The 18051-nt window shown below is 39.8% G+C and overlaps 2 protein-coding genes across 5 annotated transcripts in view; both read right to left on the bottom strand.

Annotated features, from left to right (window-relative positions):
- Positions 1-821: 821 nt before the first annotated feature.
- LOC111247837 (uncharacterized) overlaps positions 822-18051 on the bottom strand; it is a 34936-nt gene continuing 17706 nt past the window's right edge. Inside the window, exons 2-9 of one of the 3 annotated variants that reach the window (XM_086983916.1) lie at positions 5931-6227; positions 5108-5273; positions 4571-4638; positions 3626-3751; positions 3211-3396; positions 2029-2166; positions 1346-1522; positions 822-1103 (exon numbers count right to left, since the gene is read on the bottom strand). In XM_086983916.1, coding sequence (XP_086840042.1) covers positions 990-1103; positions 1346-1522; positions 2029-2166; positions 3211-3396; positions 3626-3751; positions 4571-4638; positions 5108-5273; positions 5931-5960 — 1005 coding nt within the window. In that variant the 5' untranslated portion in view covers positions 5961-6227 and the 3' untranslated portion in view covers positions 822-989. The other 2 variants (XM_086983917.1, XM_086983918.1) reach the window with 2 other exon arrangements.
- Positions 13111-17038, bottom strand: LOC111247840 (peptidyl-prolyl cis-trans isomerase). 2 transcript variants are annotated; one of them, XM_022799292.2, is made up of 2 exons: positions 17018-17038; positions 13111-13858 (listed from the first exon to the last, which is right to left on the bottom strand). In XM_022799292.2, the coding sequence occupies exon 2, from the start codon at positions 13764-13766 to the stop codon at positions 13269-13271; it is 498 nt and encodes a 165-aa protein (XP_022655027.1). In that variant the 5' UTR covers positions 13767-13858; positions 17018-17038; the 3' UTR covers positions 13111-13268. The 2 variants fall into 2 exon arrangements, with proteins under 2 accessions (XP_022655027.1, XP_022655026.1); XM_022799291.2 differs by lacking the exon at positions 17018-17038 and adding an exon at positions 14004-14065.

The following is an 18051-nucleotide window of genomic DNA, read 5'->3' as shown; positions in this document are numbered from 1 at the left end:
GAGCTTATTGTGGACTTCTGCTAGATAAATCATCCTCTTTGGCCTGCCTGACTTGGCAGTGAACGATTTTCGCTGAACGATTTCGACGATCGCTCGTAATCCAAACCCTTTCAAGGAAAAAAAAAAACGCATTTTCCCTCTTGTTTGGCTGAATGGTTCACTTGTTCGCACAGAATCGTTAGTAGCTTATAGAGCCCCTCCTCTTTTACAAAAGCCTAGCTTATGGGGTCACATGAGCCCATAACACGGGTGTTTTTAATTAATATTTTCTCGAAATTTAGCGACTCCATTTAGGTTGGATATATATATATATATATATATATTAGGTTGGTATATTGGATAAATACCCCATCGTAACTTTTCCCCGTTTGTTTTCAACGGTTCCAGTTTGGAGTCAACCTCGGCCTATCTAATGCCACTTTCCTCTACATATAAAACAATGTTTAATGACAAAAGCAAGGCTGAAGATGATCTTTGGACACCACAACAGCCCAACCATTGAAAAGCCAAAAATCTCTATTTTAAAAAACATATTCCCTATTTTTGCATACAGTATTCGATCAGCTTACTCGTTGTATTTCGCTTCCTAGTATTATTTTTTCTGAGTCTCGATAGTCAACCAGTGGATACCAGCTAATGACAGTTTATATTACCGCATCTCTACTCTGGCCTGACAAACTGATGGAGCAAGCCTTGTACCTGTACTTTGACGTGACAAGTTAACTGCTGGTATGTATCGATAGGAGTCTCTCATCGACCTTTCTTCCAGTCTATCAGTAAGACAATATCATATGGACAATGTTGATAAACATAAAGACACGTTCTTCAAAACTTGATATACTTATTGTTAATCAAGTGTTTATTAAAATGGCAAATCTACATTACGTGCAAAATGGGTTTCTGCGGTGGTCAACTTATCTTTACCGCTAGACTTTGTTTGACTTGTGCAAATCCACGATATGAATTTCAACGCTGTGTCTAGAGTCAAACTAGAAAGGGCGAAAAATGCTCCCGTAGTATTTTCGAAGCGATGAAGTGGAACTAACGGAAGTATGGCCTTGTGGTTGGTGACCGAAATCAACGAGGCATTTCTGAAAATGACGCTGTAATTTTAGCTCGTAATAGGGGGCGCACACTTCACCGATACGAATATCCGGTCCAAAAAGACAATACCAAAGATTTGGCACCACCTAGCTGAATGGGTAAATAGGTTGCCTATCTATGACTTGTTATGAACAGGGTTTATCCCAGAAAACTCACGTATTACGAATGCAAAAAATAATATTTGGCCTTTTTAAATGCTATGGTAACACTCCAGTACTTCTTTTCGATGATCTACACATACCCTGATCACTTCTGGTGGAAATAAGAGCCTCGCGTTTTCCAACTGCCTTCGGAGCAGCTCGACATCCTTGTTATTGAGGGAACGGCCTTGTCGAAAAGCCTTCGAACTTCGCTTGAGATATTTAGCTTTCTTCACACACAGACATGGGAAGAAGTCATCCTCATCGTCGATTAACTGCTAATTAGAAAATCATCTCTTTGACATGACCAGTGCTTAACCTCATGACCGCTTACACGAAAAGTAACCATTCAGGTGTTATATCGTACGACAGACAACAGCTTGGTATTTACGGCTAAGGAGAAGAAGGCGTTATTAATTTAAGAGCCGTCCTTCTTCGGTGCTTAAAAACTCATGTATTTATTATAGTCACTGAGATGCTCCATATTCATTTTTTCTACGGCTGCAATCTCTTTCCTTATTTACGGTTTTATGCAAGCGCAGTTCAGCTTGCTAGAATCATAGTTCGGCTCAACATAAAAGTGTACAAGGGTCACGAATGTAGGAGAATGAGATCGAGTGCAATAAAAAAAGACTAAGGCCTTCCATTATTGTGAACTTGCTCAACAGATATCAGCCTTCGTAATAAAGCTGCCACAACAGATAACACATGCTGATAAAAGTTTGTGGCTTTCTGTTATGTACAGAGCTAGTAACAATGTTCGATAGAATTAATCTGGTATTACCTCGGGGGAGTGTTCGGGCTGGAGAGGTTGCGACGTGCCGAGGGGGGGCGGAGGAGACGAAGTGTCATCACCTCGACCAGCTTCTTCAGCCGCGTCCACTGTTGTAGCGTTCCCTTCAAAGACGGAGGATGTCGAAGCCTATAATATAATGACGAAAGAAACTAACGGTGTCCATATTGAATTGGTACGTATGTGGTACTGGATTAAAATTATAACGGTACAGATATAAAGGCAGAGCAAAAGTGGAGGGACACAATCTGCTAACGCCTAAACTAGTGATTCAAGAGTCAGTATTTCAACAGTAGGTCAACTGAATACCACGTAGCTGCTTCTGAGTACAGCCTCAAAACACGGAAGGAAAAGATGTTAGTAGTTCTCTCTGTGCTCACAGTGGCAGCTGCCGTACCGTCATTTGGCTATTATACGGGCTAGTTATTCGACCAATGAAACGATTTGTACATTGGTTGCGTAAAAGAAGGCGCGTCATGGGATCTCGGAAATCGAAAATGGGGTTATTATCGGTGGTCCAACCAAGAGATAAATGCTTTGCGGATTCACTCGACGTACATTTGACTCTACGCAATGGCACCCAGCCAATGAAAGGGTAGGTAAACATAATAATGGCCACGTTGTTGTTGGCTAGTTACTCAATGGATCGGTGAGTAGATGTCTAGGGAAGAACGGAGCGCATTCGAGAACGGAAACGATCATACAATTTCCGGAATATTACTCGTACGCTACAATTCCCGACGTCTTTCCATGCTTGTCGGCCATAGAAGACGCACACAATATTAGATCTGTCTGTCATCATAATTATTTTAAAGTACACCTGATAGTCTATCAGGCCCGGTGGTGGTTCAACTGCAACAGCATGTTTGCATGATAAATAAAGATAATGAATTTAGCGAACAGGAAAGCAATACTTAGAGACACTAAGACGTGTATATGTTGTTTTAGAACGGTGTAACAAACAACTATCCTTGACTGTGGGTTGTTTACACTTTACATGTTTCATATAGGAATATGGAAAATCTAGTCAAACTAGAGATATATACAAGTGATCACTATACATAAACAAACAAGTGATGTACAATGTCCATTTAATATTTGTAGACCGAAGTCGAATGATCAAATGGCTACCGGATCGATGCTCTGTAATTTCATAATCATATATGTACATGCCTCAGTAGTTTTGGTGACAACAGCAAATGATGGTGACGCAATGGTCGTAGCAGTAGTCGGGAATGGGGTGGTTGTCGTTGGTGGCATATTTGTCGTAATAGCAGTTGATACCGGTTCCGCAGTGATCAGGGAATCTCCGGTTGGTTTTGTAGCGACTGTAGCGCCAACAGCCTCTCGAAGTGCTTCCTGGTACGTGCATAATTTAGAAATTTAGAAAGCAGTAGCATCTGTTATTAATGCTACAGTTTGCGCGAATAGTTTGTACTTTACGTTCCACTGACAGTTGGTTCGTGTAAATAAAGTATATTTGATAAATTCTCTTGTAATTTATTTACAAGTATATTCAATGAATCAATTCAGGCTAGCCCGAATTTGCTTTTAACAACAAATAATGCTTTTTGCATATAGGACAAACCCTTTCTCTAACGATACAGTGTCTGAACTGTTTGCAACTTAGTCCTCCCCTGCAGAAGGTGCTTATGAACTCCGCATTGCTTCGAAGATTGAAACGAGTCACGCATTTAGATAATGCACTTCGGTCCTGAAAGCATTGGGGAACAACGAAATATATAACGATTTCGCGGATTCGTTTCAAAATACTGATCAAAGTAATTCCCTATTTTCGTTATCACTAATCTTGTACTCGAAAAAAGTCCAACCTATCACAGCAATTTATGATATAATCGCCAAATTGGAAACAACAGGTCAAGCATAGTTCTATGTGCGGCACTTTATTGTAGTGACTGAACGAGCACCGCTGTGAGACGAACAAATAGACAGTCAGAGCACATGTTGAAACTTGCGAACCATCTATGTAATCGCCGTGTGCCAATTAACTGTCAGTTTCCGCTTTTGTACCACATCCTGCTCACCCTAACTACCATATTGACCAAACGCAGTTACTTTTTTTCGGTTGGTACTCGTGATTAACATATTGATAGGCTTCTACTCCTCCAGGTTAAGTATTACTTGATAGGTGACGGCGCTATAATAGTTGCAGCTTTCGCCGATGCTTTTTTGACTTTTTATGTAACTTCTTCTCTGAGTAATCGTCCGGCGGCTGTCAGTGTTGTCACCCAGATAGGTGAAGGAAAAATTAACAACCTGCATTATTCTATCGCCAATCCGGAGCAATTCCTCCACAGGAGCAAGCCCATTGCAACTTGCTTCATAACTGTATTTTGCAAATTTACTTCAGGCCCCATATATATATATATAGATATATATGCTAGAGATTGATGTTAACTGTTACAAACATTTAATGCGTGTCTCTCTACAGAATTGGCTTCTTTCCTAGCTAAATGTACTGCAAAATAGCGTGAACGACACAAATAAATGAATGACTTGAAAGAATACGTACGATGGCTGTCATTCTGTTTAGTAAGCAATGATAGCGTGCCAGCTGGGTATCAGCAGATACAAAGTTATCTGAAAAGAGTCAGCAGATTTTTCACTGACGTTCGTAACGACAATGATTGGAAGTGCTGAAGATCTAAGAAAGTCTAGTTAAACACTTGGCAGCGTCGAAGATTAATATGATTGGAGCTAGCACTGATAAATACATTGTATGATCAAACAACTACGGGAAATGATTATGTCTCATATGTTGAAGTTAATTTTTTTTTGAAAGTATTTAATGAGCCGAGAAGCTTTTGTCTAATCGGTACTCGTTCGTTCTAAACAATTGTTAGTCAATTTTTTAAAATTGGCAGTTATACAGACCGTCTCTCACAGAGACAGAAACTCTACGTTTTGATTCATTGAAACATTTAGGCAGAGTAAGATTGCAAATTCTGATTTGAGCCATTAACCTTGAGGTTAGCAGAAGAGTGGCGCTAGCCTCCAAAAACAGCGAGCATTAGGTGCATTTTATTCTAAAGTATAAAGAAATACTCACCGCAAATTAGGGTGTAGAGGAAGTTGGTGTTGACGCTTCGCATGGCCACAAGGTCCTTGTCCTCGCGATCGTGAGGTTGCCGATATCGTGCTCGAGCTTCTGAGAATGATGGCTTTAATTCAAAAATCAGTTGAAGTAGGATTACAAAGGCAACGACGGTCGTGTTCTAGAAATTAAGGGATAAACGTAGAAGTCAATATGCAAAGTATTTTCTACGGATTCGACCTATTCCATATATATGTATCTGCAAATTTTGTGTTTTCTCAAAGAGGTGTGCACGTAACGTTCACTAATTAAACAAGACAATCATTGCTGGCTAGCGATTCATCTGACTCTGAGAGTCGTTCAGTCAAGCATTTTTAGGTTGAAGCAATGTTGCTATTACAGGACAAATGTTCCCTTGCTAACGCAGATATAACGAAGACACATACTTTAATCGTAATAGCGATCTAAGCAAAACGAATGAAGTCAGTGAAGATAATTATTTGTCCAGATACCTTACCATCATTAAAGCATTTTATGTAACGGCGTCACTATGCAGATGCACTTTAACACTGATTTATATACACAAACTTAAACGTACAGCGTGAAGTCATGATTTATGATGCTGGACCTTTTGAGGCTTCATGCAGCACACAATGAGTTGTACGGACCGAAGTTGTACTGTTGTTTGAGAAGAAGGCTACAGGTGCGTAATATAACTTACTGCCTTTAAAAAAAAATAGCAGTAATCTACTAGACACTGATTAGTTCTTTTACTTTTCGATCGCAGCAAGATCCAATATTGCATATCAAAACCATTTCGACTTGTTCACTCACCTACCTGAATACATTTAGCGCTCGGGCTGCCCATCCTCAAACTAATCCTCTATCGATATTTTTGCCACAGACTAAACACCCACTAACTGCTGGTCATCTACGATGCACCAGATCTGCAGCGGATTACTAGTCCAGTATTAGCTGTAGGGCCTTTATAGTTGGAGCAGGGCAACGTGACTTTCGGGTTCTGCCCTTGTCGCATTGTTACAGGTCGACAGGAGAAGGCGTCAGTGCACACAGACTCGGGTCTGCATTGCGTCAAGTTTCAGTGCCGAATGTCGGCAACCGTTCTAAGCTATTCCTGTGCATAACACATTATTAAACCGACGGTGTTTTACCGTAATCTTTATTGACAACTCATTTCAGTAAAAATCGCCAAACTGGCAATCTTGCGCAATCAGTCGTTTGACTATAATGCAGGTCTGATAAACGATCCATCTTGCCGATTGTTTTCGCTCACTATAACGACCGCTGACCTAAGCTAATAGCCAGTCATCTCTAATATAATCTTTCTTTAGTCTGCAAACAACTTTTCCGCCACGCAACCAGAACAACTTTTGAGGAATTAAATTAAAAACTGATAGCAAGTCCAGGAATACGAAAACTTAGAACGGTCAAAAACTCAAAAGGTCCAAAAATGTTAACTGCTGAAGTTTAACTGAATGGCCCAGTTGACAACTGATATTCTCCTTTTTGAAACGGCTGTTGATTGATGATATAAGAAGCCATTTTTATACATTTTTGAACCCTTTAAAAAAAACCCTATTGACTTCTCCCAAATTGCCTCATCATTGAAACCTTGCTCGATTTTCTCAAAAGCCCCAGCTAGAAGTAGTAATAACGCAGAACGTCAATTGCAAGCAGGATTTTCTTTTCTACTTCAACGGGAACCCCTCCAGCGCCACGAGATTGGATATAAGTTCATCCCTGCCAACATTTCAAAAATATCGAGTTCTTAACTGACGAGCTTTTAAATAACGAGTAGTAGAAAGAACAGGCTCTCTTCTAGGGCCAAAAATGGTGTATGAGTGTGTACCAATTTAGGCACAATTCCCTGTGTACATATATACTTTACGTTATATTCTGCAAATATTGAAGTAACTTGTAATTGGATGATTGGAGCATTTTAAAAGTTTATCAATCGATTCTAGCAAATTAAAGCAACGGGTTCTTCCTCGAAAAATTAACCATCTCGTCACAGGCAAAGCACGACCTATTCAATACAGAAAAAATGAATTTTTTCATGCATGCATGCATGCATGTAAATATACAGTCGTTGTCTTCTCTTGACTTGGAACATTAGTTGATATGCCATAACAGGCTGTAGTCTCTCTAACTGTGACATTATGACAAGTGTGCTTATCAAGATTCTTTTCTATCATCATTAAATCGCCGTGGTGATTGCAACTTATATATATACATAGATATCGCCCCGTATCTAAATGGACCAGAAGAATATTGGTCTTTACGGTGCTATCAGTATGTGGATAATCTGCGACTACTAGAGATAAACTAGTAAAACTGAAAATTCTGGCTTTCCCACCCATCCTGAATGAAGCCGTACTATTAAACGATACAAACTTCGAATCGAATTTTTTTCAGCGGAAAATACAGTAAACATAGGTATCAATGTAACACAAATCAACAAAATTATTAATTAAAAGCGATACAGACTTCCGTCTTGTCAAGATTCGATAATTCTCCCTATTGACTTCTCCCTTAAGCGTTGCAGTGCTACAGAGTTCTACAGCCATCCGTTCCGCAGACGTTTATCATCATTTTACAATAGAGAATGTGCATCATTCTTTATTCTATTTATTTTATTTATTATTATAGATCAGCGTTCTTTATTCTTCGATTGTCATTTTTATTGTATTGCATTAATAAATACAACGCCATAGAATTTTGGCAAATTTTTAAAACGTCCATAGATGTCGTGATTATTTGGGTTATCGTTATAATTGAAAAGTTTTTTAAATTTAGAGCCTTATATACTATGCTAGGCTATGTTTTTTAGGCACTGAGATGCGAAAAACAGATACATCAGAATGAAATACTCGTCTATCCTAGATCGTTTAGCTCATCATCAATGGGGAGGCGTAATTTGGCATTCTCTATTGGATTGTACGAGCACAGTATTTTGGGGGTGTTTCCTGAGTTCGAGGCAATAGGTAAGCTAGTAATGGCAATATTCACAGTTCGACAATACACATATTTACTACCGCCTGACACGCGTTCAGCTCAACTTTGTTTGACCTATTAAGTTGTTGTAAGTGTCCGTCGCGGACCACAGCAGGACGCTCATAACCTAAACATGCTGGGTGCTTTTACTGTCACATTCTGACATTGACTACATAGTGGTCCGATTCAAAGGTAAAATCGATGGGCAAATCGTGACAGATCCCACTGTGATGCCACCATCATAATGATCACAATATGCTGCGTCTGCGAATAGTGGGGAACAAACGCTAAATAACATGGCTGTACTAGCGTTATTGACTGCAGTCTATATATTAGGTTTGATAAACTATTTATAATTCTCTATCTTCTAGTAGTAACTATTGTGGTCTATATGTTGGTCATATTTGGCCCAGTACTAGTGCAGCGGTAAAAGCTTGTTCATTAAGTAAGCTCATCAAGCACTAAGCTAATTGAAATTCGAAAGCGGGTGTAAATACACGTCGTCGGCCAGTGGTTTGAAGCTATGTTTAAGGGCAGTACTGGAAGTCAAATTCAAAATACTTGAACTCTTTGCACGATTACGGATCATGATTGACCACAGATAATTTTATAATAACAGACTAGAATTACGGGTGACCGCGGCATCTATATGAGCCTTCACTTTTCCGGTACTTATGTTCCAGCATTTGGAGTACGTAACACTCACTTTTCCAGTGCCCAGCGCACCCTGATTAGGATTAATGCTAGACGATTCGTAAGTTTTACCCCAGCTAACCTGGTATTAAATAGCTATGAAAAAAACTCCAGTTTTTTTCGAAACTCAAGGATGTTCTGTTGAAGTGCGTTTAACGACCGATCCCCTATTAGAGGCCCATGTAGCCCTACCTTTGTTCATAAAGCTATACCTGTGTAGCCATATAAGCACATATAAGTTCAGTGTACGTCTTTCATAAATAGAGTTGCAAAAAGTTACAGATCGACCCAATCTTGGCCTTGAGACCATCATAGAGGCTGCTTTAATTAAACTTCAAGTCAAGTAAAAACATCTTACACCTAAACTGATATGCTACACAATCTGTGTTGCACTTGCAATTTTGTCATAGGGATGCATAGGATACACACATAATAACGTGTCACATATTCGTAAAAATGTAAAAAAAGCGATGTCGTCTTAAGTTGCTTTCGGCGTCACTGATTGCTAAACTGTGTATTCCTCCGAACTTGTGATATGGCCTCGATGTAGCATTAAAAATCCAGCTGGTCCAGAGTCAGGGGATTTTGTTCGTAAGCATGGCAAGCTGAAACACAACACGATGGCACGCGACGACGAGTGATTTTTTCTCTTATAATTCTGCTTATAATAGGCGCCGATTTGCTGAATCGATCGGCATTATAAGGTCGGCTATACTAGAGGCAGCAAAATCGAAGGACTGAAAAAAGGGACGAAAAACTTCCCGATATTCTATAACAGCAGGATGGAACGGTGCCACTTAAGCGAACAGTGTTAGAATGAGAAGTAAGCTGATCAGTACTTTCTGAAATGACCATCGAGGCCTGTGTATGTTTACCTGAGCACCTAGTAATCAATGTCTTAGCCATGTTTTTTCTGCAAAGAGGGAAGGGTCGACGACATCTGTTCTATGAACTAGTTCGATCAACTACCCCTTATACGCTGCGCAGTTCGGTGGAAATTGCTAATGCTAGGCGTCCTTTGAACTTTTTCCTTCAAAATGCTTGAATTTCAATGTGCGGCACACTGGTCAACGAACTGCGGCCTTTGGTTAAATTCGACCAAATCCTTAAGCTAATCTCAGATATAAATCGTAATACAATGGACCGATCTCATAAACCCGTAAGCCGTTCACGATACACTCAGTATGCCATCGAGATGTAACTTATTAATTAAAGTTACATCTCGATGGCATACTGAGGAAAATGGCTCCAATAGAATATCGTCGATAAAAAAGTGGAAATCATCCGCCAACGTTTGTAGTTATATATGCGGGCAATGTGATATGTGTGGGGCTTTTGTGGGGGACAGAGGTTACTAAGCATATTGTTAAAATCAGTGGCTGTATTTAGGTAGGCTAAACTAATTAAAGTATACTACAAGTCCACATTTGATGCATTCTTCTCATTAAATTCGTTAGGTAGCATTTGAATGCATCCAATTTTTTTCCTACCACTTTACTCAATTTATCAAAAAATGAAGAGGTTTTTTATCGATATTCTATTTGGGCTATTGTATAACAATAAATGTGTAAATTTCTAATTTCAGGACCTCATCACTTTGCGTTATAATGATACGTTGCGTTTTAAATGGAAGATTGGAGAATTACGTTAATGACTGCAATTGGTAGGCCTGTCTATTTTATTAGACAGGCCTACCAGTTGCAGAAAATAAATGTGCCACGTACTTTTCGTCACGTTTCTTGGCCAGTTTATTTGTTCCGTCTCGAGTAGAAGTTTTCAGTCGAAAAGCTCGTTCGGTCAACTTTTCGGATAAACTTTGTTTTGACTTATCGGATCTTTTCTGCCGCAGAGTTCGGTTTCCGTCGTGCACTTGAGTCAGGTGAGATCTACATAGGTTGACTTATGTGAATGCTATACATGAACGCTTTTTAATATGAGACATAACCTAGTTCCTTCCAGTCCAACAAAAGGCAAGGTCTTTTTCGGATTTAGATTTGATCTAATTCTGTGCTTCGGCATTGTTTTCAGAAGTACCTAGTCTCCCTTCTGTTTTACACTGCCATTTCTAATAATTTTATGTAGCGACCTGTTTTTGGCCAAGCGAGATGTTAGGGATTATGATTTTCAATCGGATTACGGGGGTTCAGGTTTTTCTTGAGTAAATTCGGGATGGTTGATCGGAGCGTTATGCGATATCATTTGTTTGTCTCAAAACATTTATTTGTGAAGCTTACCACGCGACGTACTCAGAATGTACTTGGTACGCGGGTGGCATACTGAAGTAGGTAACGGTAAAACGAAACGTGGTTTGAAAACAATATGCTAGGCTCCTAGATCAGCCTAGTACATAAAGACTATTTTAATTGGTTACAATTATATACTATGGCCGTCTAAAGGCTATGTAAACACAAGTCACCATGGCATCGCAATAACAATAATATTTCAATGACGTTGATTTCAGCAGCGGAAACTGTCAGTAGCGATAATAAATAACTCTACTCACTACCCATTGTGCAATTAATCGATTTTTTATAATAAGCATATCATAAGTACCATCGTGACACATACACACAATTCTATCGGCGGAAATTTCTACAAAGAAAAAATTATAGGGCAAATTTTTTTCCTTTTCTTTTTCAAAGGGATAAGGGCATCGGCAGTTTCAAGTCGGCTCTACAAAGGACGACAACCTAGCCTTCGCTGAAAAGTGATTCAAGTCTACGAATCTTAAGAACTGCGCCTTGATACAATATTAACAGTGTATAATACCGTATTCATACAAGCGTCTAAGTCACACAAAGCGCATAAAGGTACATTTACGTTGACACGTGCGTACTTCTGTTACAATAGAAAGAGCATATATCTACGTTTGGTCCTAGTATTTTGAAACATTACGTTCTTCAAGAGACGCAAATTTTGCTCTACACTGTCGGCTATAGACTTAAAAGTGCACTGTACTTAGATAAAACGCGGAAAACGTATTGTCCATGGCCATAAGACAATGCTCGTATTGGAAACCGCTCAGACACGTTTTGCAAAGCAGGACATTTTGATGACTGTGTAATAATTGCTTCAGAGATTATAAAAACACACTATAATAGATTTTTTTTTGTTGTATATAAACAAACGATTACGTATGCTACGCCTCGGTGTAGAAATACAAACAAATGTTTTCATCTTTGTGTCCGGTACTGCCACTGAGTATTACGATTGTGATAAGGTACATATCTCATGCTGCGATATGCATTATGGCGGCATCCAATTATACTGACGGTGAATATTGCTTTATTATTTATCCAGCATTCGCCTATATTTTCATATTAAGCTCAATGGCTAGATTAAAAATAAAGGAGAAGAACGGAAAGGCAAATAAAGAATGTTTTAAAGTAACGATGAGGTATGCTTTATAAATAGAAGACGTAGAACAATATATACGGGCCCAACGATCTCGTCGTTTATATAACTGTCCTCATTTCCTTTCATTGGAAACGCAGTTCATCCAGATCACCACTAATTAATTCATTGTCGTATCTTGAGAAAGTTCTATTATCGAAATCAGAAGTACGCGAAAAAACCTTATAACCTAAACGTCTTTCATTAAGCACAATAAGCACTCAATACTATGGCGGCTCACTAGAGCCTTCGGTGATTGCAAAGCACAGCGCCACAACCACCACAACTCTATGGAGCACAATTTGTCTGTAATAATGTAAAACATAATTAGCTTAAGAGTTAGGCTTATCTTAACTTAGCGTAGATTATTATATATATATATATATATATAATAAATTAGCTAAAGAATGAATGCAGTTACTTTATTTACTGAAATTGGATACAGTCTCTTAAAAATTCTATCTAAAAATTAAAAATTAAATCTAGGTTCGTCTGCGCGCTTATGGGTTCCTCGTGACTCTTCGCCTCAGCGGACAATTTTATTTTATGATACGTACTATTGCCCTCTGTTGTAATTCCCGCCGTACGGGATTAATCAGACGCCGTCATAACACAAAAGTTTTATGACGGCATTTCACCTCCTTTTAGGGGGTAGGAATACTTCGTGGTGGTACGTTGTAATGTATCATCCGAATATTTGACCGTACGCAGTGTCGTTTCGCTTTTAAAATCTCAGCTAAAACAGCTGAAAGTCACAGGTGTGAAGCGTAGTCATATCGCTTCGTAAGCACAATATTACAAACCCAATGAGCACCACAGTATAGCCCGTAGTGATCCAAAGAGCTCTTTCGGCATGTGATAATTACCTTTCACAAGTGCTAGTTGCTATATATTCCTTTCCGAAAGAATAATCAAAATAATAACCATTTATTTTATTTATAAGGTCTAGTCTGCAGAGATAAAAAAAGATTCATGGGACATACATGATTGTAGCAAGGCATCAAAGTCGATGTCACCGTCCAGTAGCTCTTCTATCTACCAGCTTGATTTCAAACTGCACGGGACAAAAATTTAATTAAAGCTGTCCACAGTCAGCAATGACAACTTTCTGCTTCGTTGCGCCATTTTGTGAGCCAAGTGCCTCCATCCTCTTCACGACATCCATGCCCTCAACAACTGAACCAAATACGACATGTTTATTATCCAACCACGAGGTCTTCACAGTGCAAAGGAAGAACTGGGATCCGTTGGTATTTGGACCAGCATTAGCCATCGAAAGTATACCAGGCCCTGTATGTTTTAAAATAAAATTTTCATCTTCAAAAGTTTCGCCATAAATAGATCGTCCTCCTGTTCCGTTGTTTTTTGTGAAATCTCCACCTTGGCACATGAACTTCGGAATGATACGGTGGAACGTGCATCCTTTGAATCCTTGTCCGGTCTCACCGGTACAGAGTGCCCTAAAGTTTTCCGCAGTCTTCGGAACGACGTCTGACCGAAGCTCCATCACAATACGTCCAAGCTTTACACCGTCAGCTTCAATATCCATGAAGACACGAGGTAGTGAAGACATGTCTGCCCTAAAACCACACACAAGTCTACTCTAATAGTTTCTAGTTTAGCAGCCAGCTAAATTCGGCTTCGTTTTAATCGCAAAGTAGTTGACTGTAAAGAAATTTAATACACACAGAAAGAACGTTTGCGGTAGCGTTATATAACTGACCAGAGGGTTGCATGAAAGGTAAATAAGGATATCTTATCTGAGACGTGCGTTAGTGTCTTATTCAGTACGTGTGTTAGGAAATACTACCAAGTACAAATCCAAATTTTTAAAACGGAAAAAGGTGAGATGTTTTCGATGTGAAACACGTCTTAGAGTGTGAGTAAAGGCAGCAGACTACGGGTGGTTTTATGCTGTTAGTCTTGGTCTACTTTTGTATGGCCGATAAGCTGCTATGTTTTGATATGCGCAATGCAAATGTCCGCACGAACGGTTTTATTTCATGTATCGTGAAGCATGAGACTACAACGGGTTGTCGGGAGAAAGATATGCATAAACGAGGTAGAAATAAAACGTAATGCTCGTAATGGTTAGACGTAAACGGGCCTCTAATTTTCCCAGTAACTTTAAACAATAAAAGTCATCGTACTTATAGCTGATTTCGCTGTTAGGTATTTTTTTTTGGTATTTAGATTTAATATAAAAAATGGGTAATGAAAGTTTCAAGTAAAACAGAAATAAAAATTAGGACTATACATTTTCATAACAAACAAGACGGTGTACGACTGGTTTACGCTTTTTAATTGAGCAAATAAAACATCAACGCTTTATGACGTTTCGTCAAAATTATTTAGGCATACGGTCGTTGGAGAGTTGGCAAATGACAAATGCAAAGCGACAGCCATGCAGATGGCTAGTACGCCGTGAATTGACCGTATCTTTAGCAAACTCTACTGCACTGATAGATCGCTTCGGTTGTATGTTCTCGACGAATGATACAATCTCTCGAACGGTGGCGTTGTTCTCTGTGTACAGCGATCAGGAATTCATGACAGGCCGCAACCTGCTCGAGCGAGAGTTCAACGTGCTAAAGGTCCTACAGGCTCTCTAGACTCTGCCGAACAATATGGCAGCGGACCTGGACGAGGTCCGCAATTAGCACCTACAAGGCATTCTTGTTCTGGCTTCGTGCTGGGCGAAATGCGTTAACGGGTGTCCAAGTGCCAGCAACCTGCCGATTCAATGGGGATGCTTTGCTGTTGATGAGTTAAGAATGAATTAACTCTGCCACCTTGATGGCGCGAAATCGCTAAAAAAAAAACGCTTCAAACTGCTCGCCGGTTTATTGACCAAAAGACTCTACGCCCTCTTAGAGAGCAGGAAAGTCGTACCTAAGGGACAATATGGATTTCGGAGAGAGCGCTTGACGTATGCACTCAATAATAATCTAGCGCGCCCTCTATTGGCGGTACTTGTTGATTTTAAGGTCGCATACGATTTGGCAACCAGAGATCCGGCTTTGGGTACCTTGACGCACGTGGCTGTACTATGGACTATGCTTTACCCTGCTAGCTGAAATCTAGGAGATCAACATAAGTACTGATACAGAGTGTTTGCTTGACAGAACAAAGGGCCAAAGGACCGAGGTTATCCTCTATAAAAATGTCTGGGCAACCTAACCAGATTACAATGCAGCAGGGCTGAGTACGCTTTGTACGGAGTTGGGACTAACGGTCAACTTGAATAAGGCGGAGGCCGTAAAATTCATGAAGGCAAGATCGCAGCTGTCGATACGCTATCTCTTCCCCTGATACTCTCGATTCCTTCCAGTGAGTCCGGAATGTTAAGGGTGCCATCGTACGTAAGGTTCCACAGAGTAGGACTTGATACGGCTGGGATGCCCCTTCTTTCGTGAATGGTGTTTAATACTCTGTTCGTAGGGTATAAGGAGATGCGTACCTCTAGATAAGGAAAAATCTCTCTTCCCTCATAATGGCATCCCAGTTTACTGTGTTAAACGCAATCTTCACATCTAGCGAAATCACGGGCACGACCTCGCTCGTTTTTCGTGTCTTTCTGTTCCTCTTGGTGCGCTTTATCGAGAAATTTCTTGATAGCTGTGAGAACAAACTTCTTTTCTGAAAAAACCGTATATGATTTCGAACATAACCTGTCTGTCTTCCAGTTCTGTCTTGAGTCTGGAAATGATTATCTTTCCCGTAGTCTTCGCCTGACTGATGCTCAGAAAGCATATTCAGTATAAGCCGACGGACCTGCCTTCTTGTCCAGATTAAGTATGAGAGTCAGCTCGACCCCTTTTCACGTATCGGGAAATCGGTCGATTTAGAAACTCCTCGAATAGTTCAGACCATTTGTTGATGCCTTCATCTGCATTTCTGTCGAAATTTGAATAGTCTGAATTCTCTGTCGATCCTTCCTCAGCATGATATAGTTGAGTTCTCATATTCGGCACTTTCTTCCACACAAAGTGAGGCGTTATCTAACGGCGGTATCGGACGTAAAATGCGAAACGTAGCTTTTTAATGATGATAAATCCTTTTACTTACTGGTCTCAACTACCCGATCTTTATTCTTAAAGAACGATCAATACCGATTAAATATCGTATGTTTAATGCTAGCAAATTAGACAAAGATTATTCTTCTAATGAGGAACAAATGAGAACGTGCTTGAGCTGCTAACTAACGTACAATATAATTTGGTGGACCATCCATCAGAGGTTTTTCAAAAGCTAATTATTAGCAGTTGTTACAGATGTCCTGAAACTGCTGGATTTTTCTCACCTACCGAAAAACTGGTTTTTGAAAGCTTCGATTGACAGAATGAACATTGCTATGCTTCTGGTAAGAAGTTATCATTGCGATTGAAAATAAATAGGCTTGCCGTAGTCAACTTCTAGATGTTGCGGAAGTTTTTCATAAAGTAAGTCACTCTGTTTGCCTGAAGACAAAGTCCCAGGCTACTGAATGCTCGAGGATACGTATTCAGGTTAGAATTAATGGCCAGCCTCACTCGGCAGCTCAGCAGCCTAAATGCTATGTTAATATATCAGGATTAAGGGAGATTGGTATTCCAAATAAAGACCGGTGCTGCAGACAGTGTTGTGACATGCACTTCCGCATAGGGAAGCGCCTATTCGAAAATAACTCGTAGAGCTCAAATCATCTAGAACGATGCATCGAGATCAGTCTTTGAGCCTGGCCGCAGAGTCTCTGCAAATGACCTCTCTCGAACAAATTGTTCCTTGCACCTCGCTCTATTTACCTTTAAAACATCAAAAGCGTCGTAATTCTCTCCTACTCACCGCTTTGACTGTCACACCACCATATTCAAAGTTGACTTTGTTATTAGTAGACATGTTCTCGCTTTCCACTTACCTACCACACTATGTATCTCTTTCCCCTGTGAAACTCGGTCACTCAATTCAGTATAAAAATATTTAGGAGAAATCTTGAGGCATTTAATTATGATGTAAATTGGATAATTAACATATACGTAAACATATTTGATCTTATACAATAATTATGACGTAAAATATAATTATTTTAAGATACGTAAAGAACACACAGGAACATAAGAGCAGTGCAGAACGACGTTTGAGGCATGCTTTTACGTCAATATAACGAATAGTCTGGGCTGCTTTATTAAATTCCGTCAAAAATAGTAATAGGTTTTTCTTTGAAGACTACGACCTCAATCAAGTTCTATTAGTTGTACTTTCTGTTTTCGATTTGACTTTTTGTGCTGACATCCTAACTGAGCAGTTCGATTTTTGTTTTATCTCGCGAAGGACGCAGTTAACGGCCAGCTTCTGTAGCAGTAGAGGAAATTACGCGTGGAATATCAGGATGAGGTAAATAAATATCCATTCGCTATTTAGTGACCAAATTATAGGCGGCAAAGAGCGGGCTAGGGCGCCGAAAGCAGTGGACGATTTGAGGTTTACAGGAATCATTCTGCCGTCGCCGCTACTGCTACTTTTTGTTGCGCACGTTCGCAGCTTTTTATTCTCTTTGACGCCCTGAGAAACGTACACGACAGCATCAGCGTCACTCGAACTCCATGCCCTCCCGCTACAAACAGCCATAAGCAATGTGACCACGTTCTCAAGTAGGTACGTAAATTCGAAGTGATAATAAACATGACAACGTTATAAGGTTCTTCGGTCTGGAACCGCTGTTGCTGTTGCATTACTACGTGCCTTGGCGGCAGACAATAGACAACGGGGATTATGACCAAAGTGCGAAGAGGATGCTAACTGAAAGGATAACCTGGGCTAAACAAGTCCAATTATGCCCAAATGTATTTAGATGGATATTAGAACTTGCTGCCGTAAAT

This window comes from Varroa destructor, unplaced genomic scaffold (assembly GCF_002443255.2).
Source record: "Varroa destructor unplaced genomic scaffold, Vdes_3.0 BEIS01000003.1, whole genome shotgun sequence".
Classification (NCBI taxonomy): domain Eukaryota; kingdom Metazoa; phylum Arthropoda; class Arachnida; order Mesostigmata; family Varroidae; genus Varroa; species Varroa destructor.
The sequence above is the reverse complement of the archived record's forward strand: the minus strand, read 5'-3'. Positions and strand labels throughout refer to the sequence as shown.